We start from the raw sequence: 14,313 nt of genomic DNA, 5'->3' as shown, positions 1-14,313 counted from the left end.
GATTCCTAAAATTCAAGAAATCCCAAATCAGGAACATGTATTATCTTGTGCAACTCTCATTATATACCTTTGGAAACTGGTATGTGTACTTAGACTTTATTCTTCGAAGGACTGTTTAAATACAGATAGATATGATGTAGCACAAAACACAAAAGCCAAATGAAATTCTGGTAAATGTATCTATTCAGTCTATTCTAGAGTTTAAGATAAAACTGAATATGTGGGGGCTTCCCTGGTGGCGCAGTGGTTGGGAGTCCGCCTGCCGATGCAGGGGACACGGGTTCGTGCCCCGATCCGGGAGGATCCCACATGCTGCGGAGCGGCTGGGCCCGTGAGCCATGGCCGCTGGGCCTGCGCATCCGGAGTCTGTGCTCCGCAACGGGAGAGGCCACAACAGTGAGAGGCCCACGTACCGCAAAAAAAAAAACACTGAATATGTGTACTCCATGCTGTTTCTAAAAATGAATGCTCTTTTTATAATAATGCTTCATTAAGAAGGGATGTGGGTGATCTGTTAGATATTTGATTCCACTGACCTATTTGAAAAATCTTGCTCACTGTTTGTTTTCAGGTGCCTGAACTCTGTCTGGCCATAAATGAACTCTCCAGTCATCCCCACAACCTTCTGTGGTTGGTACAGCTGGTCCCTAACTGGACATCACGTGGAAGGTATTGAAAAGTGAGAATTAAACACTAAGAAAAATGTATGTTTACATTAATGAAATGCTTTTAGGTCCTTTATTTCCTTTAATCATTCCTTGAATGTTAAATCAGAGTCTTTTATTTCATTTCATATTCAGTTGTGGGAAAAGGCATTGACAGCCTGATTCTGATACTTAGATCAGTTTGTAATATTCTTGATGTTTAATTTTAGCTTATCTGATAATATAGATGGCATATACCATGAAAATGAATCAGTTTGCTTTTTTTTTTTTTTTGGCTTTAGTAAAAAGAAATCCCAGGGCTTCCCTGGTGGCACAGTGGTTGAGAGTCCGCCTGCTGATGCAGGGGACGCAGGTTTGCGCCCTGGTCTGGGAAGATCTCACATGCCGTGGAGCGGCTGGGCCCGTGAGCCATGGCCGCTGAGCCTGCACGTCCGGAGCCTCCTGTGCTCCGCAAAAAAAAAAGAAATCCCGGCAGTAAAATAGATTTTCTAACAGTAAATCATCAGGGTCAAAGATAAAGGCTCTTAATGGTTTTCCTGAGCTTCAGGCAACTTAAACTTTGTGTACAAATATTTTACATGAAAATTTTACTGTTCTAGTATAGCTTTTATATTCTTGTATAGCCTTCTTTTGAAACATTAGCTATGTTTCGAATTAGAAGAACTTCTTTTTGCAAACTTCATTTGCTTCTTAAGCAGTATTCATTAAACACATTCTAAATACTTTAAAATTCTAATTCCAGGCAACTGAGACAGTGCCTCAGCCTAGTGATTATTTCAAAGCTTTTGGATGAGAAACATGAAGATATCCCTAATGCGAATAATCTGCAGGTATAAATAACATTTTTGTTTTCTTTTAATAAATGGGAGAGCTAGTGACGTGTAGAGAAAATTGATGGATCCTACGTCAAAAATACTGAGGTTATGGGCTTCCCTGGTGGCACAGTGGTTGAGAGTCCACCTGCTGATGCAGGGGACGTGGGTTCGTGCCCCGGTTCGGGTAGATCTGGGCCCGTGAGCCATGGCCGCTGAGCCTGTGCTCCGCAACGGGAGAGGCCACAACAGTGAGAGGCCCGCGTATCGCAAAAAAAAAAAAAAAAAAAAGATCCTAACTCAGGCATAATACTATTCATGTAATCTTTAGCATGGTACTTAACTAATGAGACCCAGTTTCTTTATGTGTGAAATAGAGACAGTATCACACCCTCTACCACATAGGATGGTTGTGGACAATTAGATGAATTAATGTATTAAAAGTACTGGGAAAGGGCTTCCCTGGTGGCACAGTGGTTAAGAATCTGCCTGCCAATGCAAGGGACACAGGTTTGAGCCCTGGTCCAGGAAGATCCCACATGCCATGGAGCAACTAAGCCTGTGCGCCACGACTACTGAGTCTGTGCGCTGCAACTACTGAAGCCCGCACACCTAGAGCCCGTGCTTTGCAGCAAGAGAAGCCACCGCAATGAGAAGCCCACGCACTACAACGAAGAGTAGCCCCCGCTTGCCACAATTAGAGAAAGCCTACGCGCAGCAATGAAGACCCAATGCAGCCAAAAATAAATTTAAAAAAAAAAAAAAGTACTGGGAAAATCGTAATGTGCTATATAAATATGACATTATTTAATTAGTTCACCTTGTCAATGTTAGTAATTTTATCACAAGATTAGAAATTGTAGAACTGTTAAACATTAATTTCATCTTGTACCTATTTTAATATTAAAGTCTTTAAATTATAGAGCTTAAATGTGGTTGCCCAGTAGTGAATATATCATGTATGAGTGTGTATATGAGTGTGTATAAACATGTCCTATAGAAACCCCACTCTGAGAAGTCCTGAAGGCTTTTTACAAGCATAGTAACACTAATGGGGTTATTCATAGTTGAATCTGAAAACTCAACACAGAACCTGATCTAGATGTGGTGTTCTTGTTTGAACTGCAGTTCAGTACAAGATAATCCGTTAGGTCCTACAGATTAAGAAAAAAAAAATGAATAAGATAGAGACTCTGACCTTGAAAATATAATGTAGTGGTCGAAACAGAATTAAGCAACCATTGTGGTACAGTGTAGCAAGAACTGTGATGGAAGTATGCACAAGGTGCTGTGAGACAGAGAGATTGAAAGGACAGCTGGTTTCTACATTAGTAGAGTTGACGTAGATTTCATTTTAGATTTTTTTGGGGGACCACACCTGAGCCACGAGGGTAATTAGCAAATAGCTCTCAGTCCTTTCAGTGATATTTACTGCCATCAAGAGAGAATTCTTGGACTTCCCTGGTGACATAGTGGTTAAGAATCCGCCTACCAATGCAGGGGACACGGGTTCAGGCCCTGGTCCAGGAAGATCCCACATGCCGCGGAGCAGCTAAGCCCGTGCTTCACAACTACTGAAGCCCGCGTGCTTAGAGCCCGTGCTCCGCAACAAGAGAAGCCACCTCAATGAGAAGCCCCACGCACTGCAACGAAGAGTTGCCCTGACTCGCCGCAACTAGAGAAAAGCCCATGTGCAGCGACAGAGACCCAACGCAGCCATAAATAAATAAATAAATAAATTTATTTTTAAAAAGAATTCTTTTCAGAATTCAATAATGCTACTCACAGGGAGGAAGATTCAACTCTGCTGCCTTTCAAATAATTTCTCAAAGAAAGTCCTCCCTTTGACCTCTATTGTAATGCCATTTGGTCTCCTCCTTAAGTTTTCATCCTCAATTACAAGTACTAAATCTTTAATATCCCTTTTAGGGAATTCCCTGGTGGTCCAGTGGTTAGGGCTTAGCACTTCACTGCTGGGGCCTGGGTTCAATCCCTGAACGAAGAAATAAGATCCTGCAAGCTGCATGGCACAGCCATAAAAATAAAATAAGATCCCTTTAAAGCAATTGGGGACTTTTTTTTACTCTCATTTTATTGCAGTGAAGTTTAATAGTACAGAAAAGTCACATGACCTTGGTGGGTCAATTGGGGACTTTTAAGTTAAGTGAATATCACTGGACTATAAGAAGCTAAAGGGGCAAAATTAGAGAAGGCAAAAATTATTCAGTGTCTCCTCTTTCTTTTGATAGATATCAGTCTTGCATCGCTATCTTGTGCAAATGAAGCCTTCAGATTTGTTGAAGAAAATGGTCTTGAAGAAAAGGGCTGAACAACCAAATGGCACTATTGATGATAGTCTTCATTTGGAACTTGAAAAGCAGGTATCCACGGCTAGATCATCTCAAAAGATGATCTTAACCATGGACGTTTCTGGGTTTAGAGACTAGATAACATTCTAGCAAACACAATTATATAGTGAATGATATTTTTGTTTATTACTGTCATGAAATTCTTCAGTTGACTTGAGGATTGAGGTAAAAGGATGGTTGTTGGTAATTTAATACTGGGAGTATTTTTTTTAGCCCTTTACTAGGGCAGTCGTGAGGTGGTAAAAGGAATGCACTTGAGTTAGAAATCAGAAACCTGGGATAAATGCTTGGCTTTTCCTTACTAACCAGCTCAGTTAACTTGAGCAAATCCTTAATCCTTCCTAGGCAGCTTTCCTAATGTATAAACTGGGATGACATGTATTCTAGCTAATTCATGGGTGTTGATTTTATTCATTTCTCTACCAGGCATATTACCTGACCTACATTCTTCTTCATTTAGTCGGTGAAGTTAGTTGTTCTCACTCTTTTTCTTCTGGACAACGGGTAGGTATTTTTTAGTGTTTTTTGTTTTTAATAAGTGTCACTATTGATGGAATAAATGAACATTCTTTATATAGGAGAAAACTTAATAAAATAACTTTTATCAAGTTACCTTTGGATTCTCTATAGAAATCCGAGTGTACACTGGAAAGAGAGAAGTAATAGTAACCTTGCAGCCATGTCACTGACAAAAATTATTTGTTTACACATGTTAGTTCTGTTTACTGGAGTGGGACTTAACTGTGATAACTTGGCAGTAGTGTAATACATTAATAAGATATCAAGATCACCAGATACCAAATGGGCTAGCTCTTAGCTGGTTTCTTCCCATCTCTACTCCCACTCCACTTCCTTTTTATTTAGAAATAATGTTTGCCTTCAAAATTAAACTGATGGTAAGTCAGGCTACTTCAGATATGCATTTCTAAATTATCTCACCATATTAAGATTTTCATTTTGAATTATTTTATTCTTCCTGTCCTATCATGTTCCATACTCCTGGGGAAAGTTCTTGTTTAATTCTTCATGTTTCACACCTTAGGTAATCCAACCCCTGTTTAAAACTTTGTATCTCCTTAGGCCTGATCAGAAGGACACAAGACTGGTTCATGTCTTTTTATAAACACTGCTGTACATAGAACTATTGTTTGCTCTCCTGATTGGAACCTAACATAGTCATCTATCTGTTCTTATATATGGTCTTTACATTTTTAAATTATTTTTTTCTGATTAGAAAACAATCAATGATTATTGCTTTAAAATTCAATTATTATAAAACCATATAAGGTAGAAAGTGAAAGACTTTATAATCCAGTGCCCTCCTATAAATTTCTCCATAATTTATGCATATACTAACATAAATATATTTTAATGAGGTCATGTTATTCATATTATTTGCAACTTGTCTTTCTTTTTCCCCCCACTGTAAATTACTGGCACGTCTATCTCATAACTGTAGTATTTCAAAACGTTTATTGATGAACATTCCTTTCTGTGTGATTACACACAGTGCTAACACAAACCTTTGGAAGCATTTCTGTAGGGTAAATTCCTAGAAGTAGAAATGCTAGATCAAAGGTTATAAATATTTCAAATTTTAATTATTTAAAAATGGTTGTTATCACATTTCCCTCCCAAAAAATGTTCATTTACATTCTCACCTTAGTATATTCAACCTTAGTATATATATATGAGTGTGACTGTTTTGGACTATACACTTCTAAAACTTAGGGCACTTAATTTTTCGAGGAACTACCACTAAACCTCCTTTTGTTCATAGAGAAAAAAATAGGTTAGCTGTTACTTGAATATTTCATTAGAGAATGTGTTAATGGAAAGACTCTTAAATTTCTAGGCACTACTTCACAGTCTGAATTCTAGGGTTAATTTTCATTAATGTGCCTTAATACATAGCAAAACAACCTTTATTTTTGTGTATATTTTATGCATTAACTAGCAATAAACTATAACAGTCTTATTGTTGTGGCAGTTAGTACTTTTTACTGATATGACTGCTATTATGTTGGATAGTTAATATCAGAAATTGCTAAGGTAGATTTTTTAAAATGATTGTTAGCTGTCCTAGCTACATGATCTTTTCTTTGTTAATTTGTAATGCTTCAGAGTTGTTTTCATCCCTTGCATTTGTTTTACACAGAAACACTTTGTGCACCTCTGTGGGGCTTTAGAAAAGCATGTTAAGTGTGATATTAGGGAAGATGCAAGACTGTTTTATAGAACTAAGGTAAGTGTGTGTTTTTCTTATTGTTAGCTTTTTGTTTGTTTGTTTAACCTTGGTTTCGTTAATACTTGAGTAATACGTATAAGCCTCTCTTTAAGAAGGAACATATAAGATTAGAAATATGACTTTCTCCTTTAATAACAAATTAACTTCTACTAAGTACTTCTAGCTAGATTGAAAGTAAAGCAGGGGGGGAATCTCAAAGCAAATACATTTTAAGACAAGCTGAATATATGAGTATGGAGTTAGGAAAGCAACTTCGGTATTAATAAAACAATTTGACGATTTTTCCTGAAACATAACAGGATTTTCTGGAAACTTTTTCTTCTAAGGATTTTTTTTATTCTAAATCATCTTTTAGCTTTTGTAGTGTAGAGCCGATCCATTCTTGCCATTTGTGTTTGGATAGTCATTGAATGTGAGGTTTCAGCTTTGTAACTTTATATTTTACATTACTTAGCTGTAAAGGTTAGATATTTCAACAATTCCCATTTAGATTTAGTATCTGTATTTAAATAGATTTAAGTTAAATACAAAAATGAGCAGCTAATGAAATTGTATCAGATTGCAGATTTTCAAATACATGTAGCGGATAGCTCTTTGCCTTAGAGTGGAAACTGTAGTTTCAGAAGCACATTCTTTTGAACATTAACTAGAGTTACTGGCCCATAGAACTTGGTGGTAGTGGCTACTGCTGACAGACATGCTAAGGAGGACCACCCAAGGTTTTTGTTTCTTAAAGCCAAGAGGCTGGGCATAGACTGGTGCCAGGGCTCCTCTTACTTAGAGCAGAGAATGACACAGAGGTCTGTGGCAGTTGCTTTCAGGGGATGGTTTTGCTGAAATAGATGAATTGCATGCCTCTCCACAAGCCTCTGGTAGAAAAAGGTGGTGCTTGTTTTAGAGAAACTGAATCTGCTGAAATCTAAATGGAGAAAAAAGCAGACCTTGAAATAACTTAAAGCAACTATAAAATTCCTGACCTGTTTAAAACACTTTGTTGGGACTTCCCAGGCAGTCTAGCGGTTAAGACTCTGTGCATCCACTGCGGAGGGCGTGGGTGTGATCCCTGGTCAGGGAACTAAGATCCCACATGCTGTGTGGCACGACCAAATAAATAAATTAATTTAATTAAATAAAACATTTTGTCAAGCAATTATGTCCAGGAACTAACTGAGAATCACTAATATGGTAGGAGTTTCACACAGAGACTTGCTAAACCTCCAAATACAGGAATAGATCAGGTATTTAAAGAGGATTCATAGGGGCTTCCCTGGTGGCACAGTGGTTGAGAGTCCGCCTGCCGATGCAGGGGACACGGGTTCGTGCCCCAGTCCGGGAAGATCCCACATGCCGCGGAGCGGCTAGGCCCGTGAGCCATGGCCACTGAGCCTGCACATCCGGAGCCTGTGCTCTGCAACGAGAGAGGCCACAACAGTGAGAGAGGCCCGCGTACTGCTAAAAAAAAAAAGAAGAGGATTCATAGTGTAGTCTACCTTTGAACAACACGGATTTGAGTACTGATTCTGTCCAAACCATTTTAGCTTCCTGCCCTTGGGTAAGTCATTTATCACTTTCTTTGTTTTTGAGGCAGAGAGAGCAGTATGATTTTCTGCTGTGCGGCGTCTTGGCACCACTAACCCCCGCGTTGTTCAAGAGTCCACTGTACTTTGCAAAAACCTAGAGAGGCTTAACATTGAATTTTGGATCTTGTAATAGTGTGAAAAGGAACAGATGACAACCCTTTTTTTGTGGCCTTGAGTCTTTCAAATAGAACTTGGAAGGCAGGGAACCGCCAAAGCTTTGGGTCCTGTAACAAAGGCCACTCTTCAGCTTCCCTTTTGGGTGTTCAAAAGACAGCAAGTTGAAAATATAAGTGTCTTGAAGGCAGGGAGTGTGTTTTTCTGGATGATCGTTAGTAACTAATGGGAAAATGGAGTCCTAAGCATTCAGTATTTTAGATATGGTGATGAAAGAAGGTCTTAGTAATCACTATGACTTGAAAGCCCCTCCAGAAGTTGAGGAGTTTATTCTCTCTTTCTTAACAGAAACCACATTGAGTTGTTGGGTGTGGGTCTGTCACAGCTATCAGGTCTTTTGTATCAAGCATTAAATTGTTTTGCTCTGATCCCTTTTCCCCTTCTTGATATTTTTAAGGTAAAAGACTTGGTTGCCAGGATACATGGAAAATGGCAGGAAATAATCCAGAACTGTCGACCTACTCAGGTGTCGTTTTATTAAACAGTTTCATTTATTCTCAGTAGTTTTGCTAAATGTTATTTCTTCATACTGTTAAAAAAAATCATGACAGAGCACTTGCTTCTAGGTATCCTAAAATGAACTGAAAACCCCAGTATAATATTTTATGTATGGTTTTTAAATTTCTGTTTGCTCTTATATTCATTAATTTATTTCCAAAGGTGTTTGACCCCATTTTAAAATGTTACACTGCATCAAATGGAGGTTATTTCTCGTGGAGTATTTTTCTTAATATCTTTATTAAGATAAAATTCACATATCATTCATTTCACCCAAAGTGTACAGTATTTTTTAGTATATGCACAGAGTTGTGCAGTCATCACCACAATCTAACTTTAGAACATTTTTGTCACTCCAAAAAGAGATCACATACCTATTAGCAGTCACTTCTCATTCCCAACCACCTGCACTCCTGTCCCCACTCCACGCCCTAGGCAACCACTAATCCACTTTCTGTCTGTATAGAGTTGCCTGTTTTTTATATTTCATACAAATGGAATCATATATGATGTAGTCTTTTATGACTGGCTTCTTTTATGTAACATAATGTTAAGTTAATCCGTATTGTAGCATGTTGTATGTCCTTTCTATTGCCAAATAATATTTCATTATGGATATACCACATTTTATATATCTACTTATTAAATGGACATCTGAGTTGTTTCCACTTCCTGGCTGTTATGAGTAATGCTTCCATGAACATTTGTGTATAGGTTTTGGTGTAAATGTATGATTTCAAATGAAAACATTTTGGGCATATACCTGGGAGTGGGATTGTTGGATCATATAGTAATTCTGTGTTAAATGTTTTGAGGAACTGCCAGACTGTTTTCCAAAGTGGCTTCACTGTTTTACATTCCCACCAGAATGTGTGAGGTTTCTGATTTCTCCACGTTCTTGCCAACACTTGTTATTATCTGTCTTTTTGATATAGTCATAGTAGGGGGTTGGACATGGAATGTCATTGTGATTTTAATTTGCATTTCCCTAATAACTAATGATGTTGAGCATCTTTTTATGTGTTTATTGGCCACTCATATAGCTTCTTTGAAGAAATGTCTGTTCAAATCCTTTGCCCATTTTTAAATTTTCTAATTGTAAGAATTTTCCATGTGTTCTAAATATAAGTCCCTCATTAGGTATATAATTTGCAGGTATTTTCTCCCATCCTGTATGTTGTCTTTTATTGTTTTGATGATATTATTTGTAGAACAGAAGTTTTTCGTTATGATGAAGTTCGGTTTTATCTTTTTTTTTCTTTTGTCACTTAGGGTTTTGGTGTTATATCTAAGGAGACTTTCCTTAAGAGGAGCATTGTTTAAACACCTGATATTAAGTTTGCCATCCTGCTTATTTACAAACCAACTAATATGGGATTGTCGAAAATGCTTCTCAAATTTTATTTATTTATTTTTAATTTGGCCATGCCATGTGGCTTGTGAGATCTTAGTTCCCAGACCAGGGATTGAACCTGTGCCCTCAGCAGTGAAAGCACAGAGGCCTAACTGCTGGACTGCCAGGGAATTCCCTGCTTCTCAAATTTTAATGTACATAGGCTTCAATAAGGAACTTGTTGAAATACGGATTTTGATTTAATAGATCTGGAGTGTAGCCTGAGATATTCTGCATTCCTAACAGGTTCTCAGACTGATGCCAATGCTGCTGATCCGGGGACCATACTTTCATTAGATAGGGCCTAGAAGTTGCTTATATTTTATATAAAAGTCGCAGGAACACTGAAGATTAGTTAAGAAAAGCAGTCTCACTGTGTTATGACACTTTGGCTCTTTTGCTATTGGTGTTCTTCATAAGATAGAGAAGTCTTTGAGAAATCTTAAGTTAACATTTTGTTGTTCTTGTTTTAGTTTTTAATCTCAGTAGACTTTTTTTTTAGGCTTGCCATTTTTGTTCATGTAACATTAAAACAGAAAAGAATTTAATACCAAAACTTTATATTAATCAGCTTAACAGGGACTTCCCTGGTGGTGCAGTGGTTAAGACTCCACACTCCCAATGCAGGGGCTCCGGGTTTGATCCCTGGTCAGGGAACTAGATCCCGCATGCCGCAACTAAAAAAGATCCCACATGCCGCAACTAAGACCTGGCACTGCCAAATAAATAAATATTTTAAAAATCAGCTTAACTTTTTACTTAATCTTTTTAAATATGTCGCTCCACATGTGTGTGTTACTGAGGAAAACATCTTGTACTTATTTATACTTTTTAAAAATTTTTAGACTATAAAATGTGAAACTTGAATCTGATTACTGTAAATTTTCAGAGCAATTTATAATATCAAAACTTTATTACTTTCATTATCAAAGCGCATTGTCTGATGATTAGTGGTTTTATAAGGATTAATTCATAATCTGATTTTCCTTTATTCTGTTTTTTTCCCCCTTCCCTTTTCTAGGGGCAGCTTCATGACTTCTGGGTACCAGATTCTTAACAGGAGTTGCAGCAGCAAAATTATGAACCAAGAGAAATTCAATAAGAGTTTTTCCTAAAGGAGTAGAAAGTAGTACAGAACCCAGTGGAAGGCCAAGAAAATGTTCAGCAAATGTGCTACTTGAATATCTAGTATGAAGCTGGTAATGAAGAAATTGCCATTTCTGAAGCAGATACGAAATGCGATCCGCTTAAAAAGGCAACCAGCCTTTTAAAAGAGCAGAATCCCATAACAAGAGGGGAGGGGTGGAAGCAGCTGATAGTTGCATGTCTAACCTTCCCCTGTTAACTCTTGTTAAATTTTAAGCCAGTTATCTTTTTTGTTTGTTTGTTTGGATTGTATTTGCGGCACTTGGATAATCACAGAAAGGATGGAAGAAAGGGTTTGGATGAACTTGAGGAGATGGACATGGAAACCAAGATCAAGTTCCAGTTTGGTTTAATTTTCCATCTTGGTTATTTTACGACTCAAAGGGAACACTTAGAACTGAGTTTACTAATAGAAAGGATAAATCTCTTCTGTTACTCCTGCAAACCACTGGCGGGTTTTAATCCATGTATTTTTCTTGGCTATTCAAGATTATAAATCTGTTGGGTTTTTAAAATACATCGAAACAAACAGTTGAGAAACAGAAGTTTGGTATATTGTCAGATCCCCTTAAGGGGAAGAGTTTAAGCTATAAAATAGTGGCTCTGTTTTTATTCCAAAACATACATATGCAGTTTGTTTTGGATTTTCTTTAAGTGCATATATATATATATATATATATATATGTGTGTGTATATATATATATATATATATTTTTTTTTAATACTGGTTAAATTTTAGAATCTTGGCTAAATCTTAGAATTCTGGCCCTTTGTAGCCATATTACAGAAGTCTATATTGTAAAAGCTTAAAGATCTGGACAAGTTTCCAAAAACCTTACTTTCATGAGTATATAACCTTGGCAGAGACCTGAATGGCATTTATTCTTTGGTACACTACGCACGCGTGTGTATTTGTGTGCGCATGTGTGCTTGTATTTTAAATTTGTTGCACTTGAAAACCACAGCTGCTCTAAATTCTTAAACACTGGAAAGCCATCCTTTGGTTTAAATGGTGGAGGGTTAGTAGAAGTGCACATGCTGGTCTTAGCCTAAGGGCCTTTTGAAGCCTTTGGTAGTAATAGCCTCTTACTAGCTAACTGAGAAATTCTTTTGTTGACTGTCCCTTTTAGGAGGGTTTGTTTCTTGAAAGATAATGCCAGCTTTGTTTTCCTTTCTTTCAATATTGACTTGGATGACACTGCTCTCCTGAGCACTCTGCTTCCTCCAATTGTGGGGGAAGGATGATGGAGGGGAAGGGAATTGGGCTTGACGTTTAAATGGGTTTGAGAGGGGAGAAAATAAATTTTGAAAACTAGCTTTCTACCTCTAAATTGAGGCTTAGGAGTAAAAACCATTTTATCTTAAATTTATCATTCAAAATAGTATCAGTAACTTTTGAGCCCATGTCAAGCATTGAGCAGTTGGAGATTTTATAGGGAAGACTAAGTTAATCCAGTTCCCAAGAACCCAGGCTGAATGAGGCTTCAAGAGTCAGACCAACAAAAGTTTTATTCTGTGTTGAGTTTACTGGTAAGAATATTATTATCTTGATACTACCTCTCAAGGGTATTGTTAGAAAATGCCACTTATGGTTAATGAGATAGATACAAAGAGTTATATTGACAGAAGCTTGAAACTCTGGCATCTATCTGCCCAACAATGGGGGCTTTCACTCTCTGTAATTTAATACTTTGTAGATACATTATTTGTGTGTAATTTTATAAGTGTCCATATTTTTCTCATTTTGCATTGTGTAAAGTGTACAATATCTCAAAGTATAAAATACTGCTTATATTGCTTGTAATTACAGTGTGTAAATATTTTCTAATTGTGTACATTGACAGGGGGACAAGTGGGTTATTCAGGTTTTTTTTTTTGAGTGACCCTTTTGTATTGCAGTTTCAACAGATAACTGCCCATCAAATTTAAAACCACTTTGATACATTTTTATTTAGCAGTTCCAATAAGAAAAGTCTCTATTTTTAATTGTCTTTCTCCATTAGAGAAAAATACTTCATCTGTCCCTTTAAAATCAATGGCCAAACATCAGTTGGGACCCTTGTATTTATGACTATGGTAGGTGTCTTTAGTCTCCAGGTCATATTCCAGCCAGTATTTGCATTGGGGTTCTCAAAAATTTTGTGAGTCTCTTTAGCACAATTAGCCCATGGTTTTTCTCCCAAATTAAGTATTATCCTTTTCCCTCTGAGTCCCCATGCTTTGTCTCCCTCCTGCTGCTGTTGCCCAGTGAATGGGATGGTAGTGGGGGAGAATATGTTCATTGCACAGAGAATGTCAGGCCACTTTTTTGGACTTGGCAAACAAAGCTTGCACTGAGTGGTGGTGTGTTTGGCAATATTACTGTGCCAAAAATCACCTTGTCTAATTTTCTGGATATGTATGTCAAACTTATTACCCTTATTGCAAGCTGAAAAATAAGGTACTTGTGTTTATGCTTCTGTGTGTAACTGTTTGCCTTTTCTAAACTGCTTTTCTTGTTATCCTAAAATATAATTCTTTTGGGTATATCAAGTTAAATGAAGAGGCTTTCCATGCACAAAATGCATCTATGTAGCAGTAAAGTAACAGCATTTGTACATTTTCTGTCTATCTCCTGAGGGCAGTGGTGCCTTTGTCACCTTTTAGAAGGCTGGCATTTTGTTTTTGTTTTGAAGTACAAGTAATAGCTTGCTTTGGACTTCACAAAAATCTCCCCAGATGTAAAAGAAAATGGTGTGTTGTCATCCAGGCTCAGTTGGAGCATTTGTATTTTTATTTCTGTCAAAACAAGTATAGTTGGTGGGGACTGGCCAGTAATAATGTGTGGAGTCTTTAAACCAAGAGTAGTTTTCAAATTTAAAAAAACAAAAATTTAAGAGGTGACCCATTAACAAGTGACTGAGTTGGAGAATTAGGGGAGGACTGTTCTGGTTTGTCTCTAAGGAGACAAGTTAGGGTACAGGTGGCTTGGGCATATAGAGCATGATCTGCAGTTATTTCTTATTCATTAACAGTGTTGGTGCACCTCCTTATCTGTGTGTTTGTTTTCCCTGGGCAATCCTATCAGCCAGTTAATCCACCAGCTTTTATGAAGTTTACAAGTAAATGCAGATTTCCTTTTTCTTTCCTCTTTTTTTTTAATTTTATACTATTTACATCTTGTTTTAAGTCCTATGAATGTATGTGTCTGTTATTAAAATGGCTTTTTCTTCATTTTGGACATGTGTTTAGTAATATTTGTTTGGGAGTGGGGATGGTTAAGTATCTGGAATGTCCTGATTCTTCCCCTGCCCCACCTAGGTTGTTTTTTTTGTTTGTTTTTTGTGGGTTTTTTTTTTTGCGGTACGCAGGCCTCTCACTGTTGTGGCCTCTCCCGTTGCAGAGCACAGGCTCCAGACGCCAGGCTCAGTGGCCATGGCTCACGGGCC

At 37.5% G+C, this 14,313-nt stretch overlaps 1 protein-coding gene across 4 annotated transcripts in view; it reads left to right on the top strand.

Moving 5' to 3' along the window:
- SLF2 (SMC5-SMC6 complex localization factor 2) overlaps positions 1-14,117 on the top strand; it is a 42,364-nt gene extending 28,247 nt beyond the window's left edge. For all 4 annotated transcript variants that reach the window (XM_079900517.1, XM_079900516.1, XM_079900519.1 and 1 more), the window contains 7 exons: positions 572-669; positions 1,408-1,495; positions 3,727-3,858; positions 4,273-4,350; positions 6,005-6,091; positions 8,246-8,314; positions 10,761-14,117. In XM_079900517.1, the coding sequence (XP_079756643.1) occupies positions 572-669; positions 1,408-1,495; positions 3,727-3,858; positions 4,273-4,350; positions 6,005-6,091; positions 8,246-8,314; positions 10,761-10,796 (588 nt within the window). In that variant the 3' untranslated portion in view covers positions 10,797-14,117. The remainder of the gene's footprint in view (positions 1-571; positions 670-1,407; positions 1,496-3,726; positions 3,859-4,272; positions 4,351-6,004; positions 6,092-8,245; positions 8,315-10,760) is intronic.
- Positions 14,118-14,313: the final 196 nt, after the last annotated feature.

This window comes from Stenella coeruleoalba (assembly GCF_951394435.1).
Source record: "Stenella coeruleoalba genome assembly, chromosome: 16".
Taxonomy (NCBI): Eukaryota; Metazoa; Chordata; class Mammalia; order Artiodactyla; family Delphinidae; genus Stenella; species Stenella coeruleoalba.
This window is presented reverse-complemented; position numbering and strand designations above follow the sequence as displayed.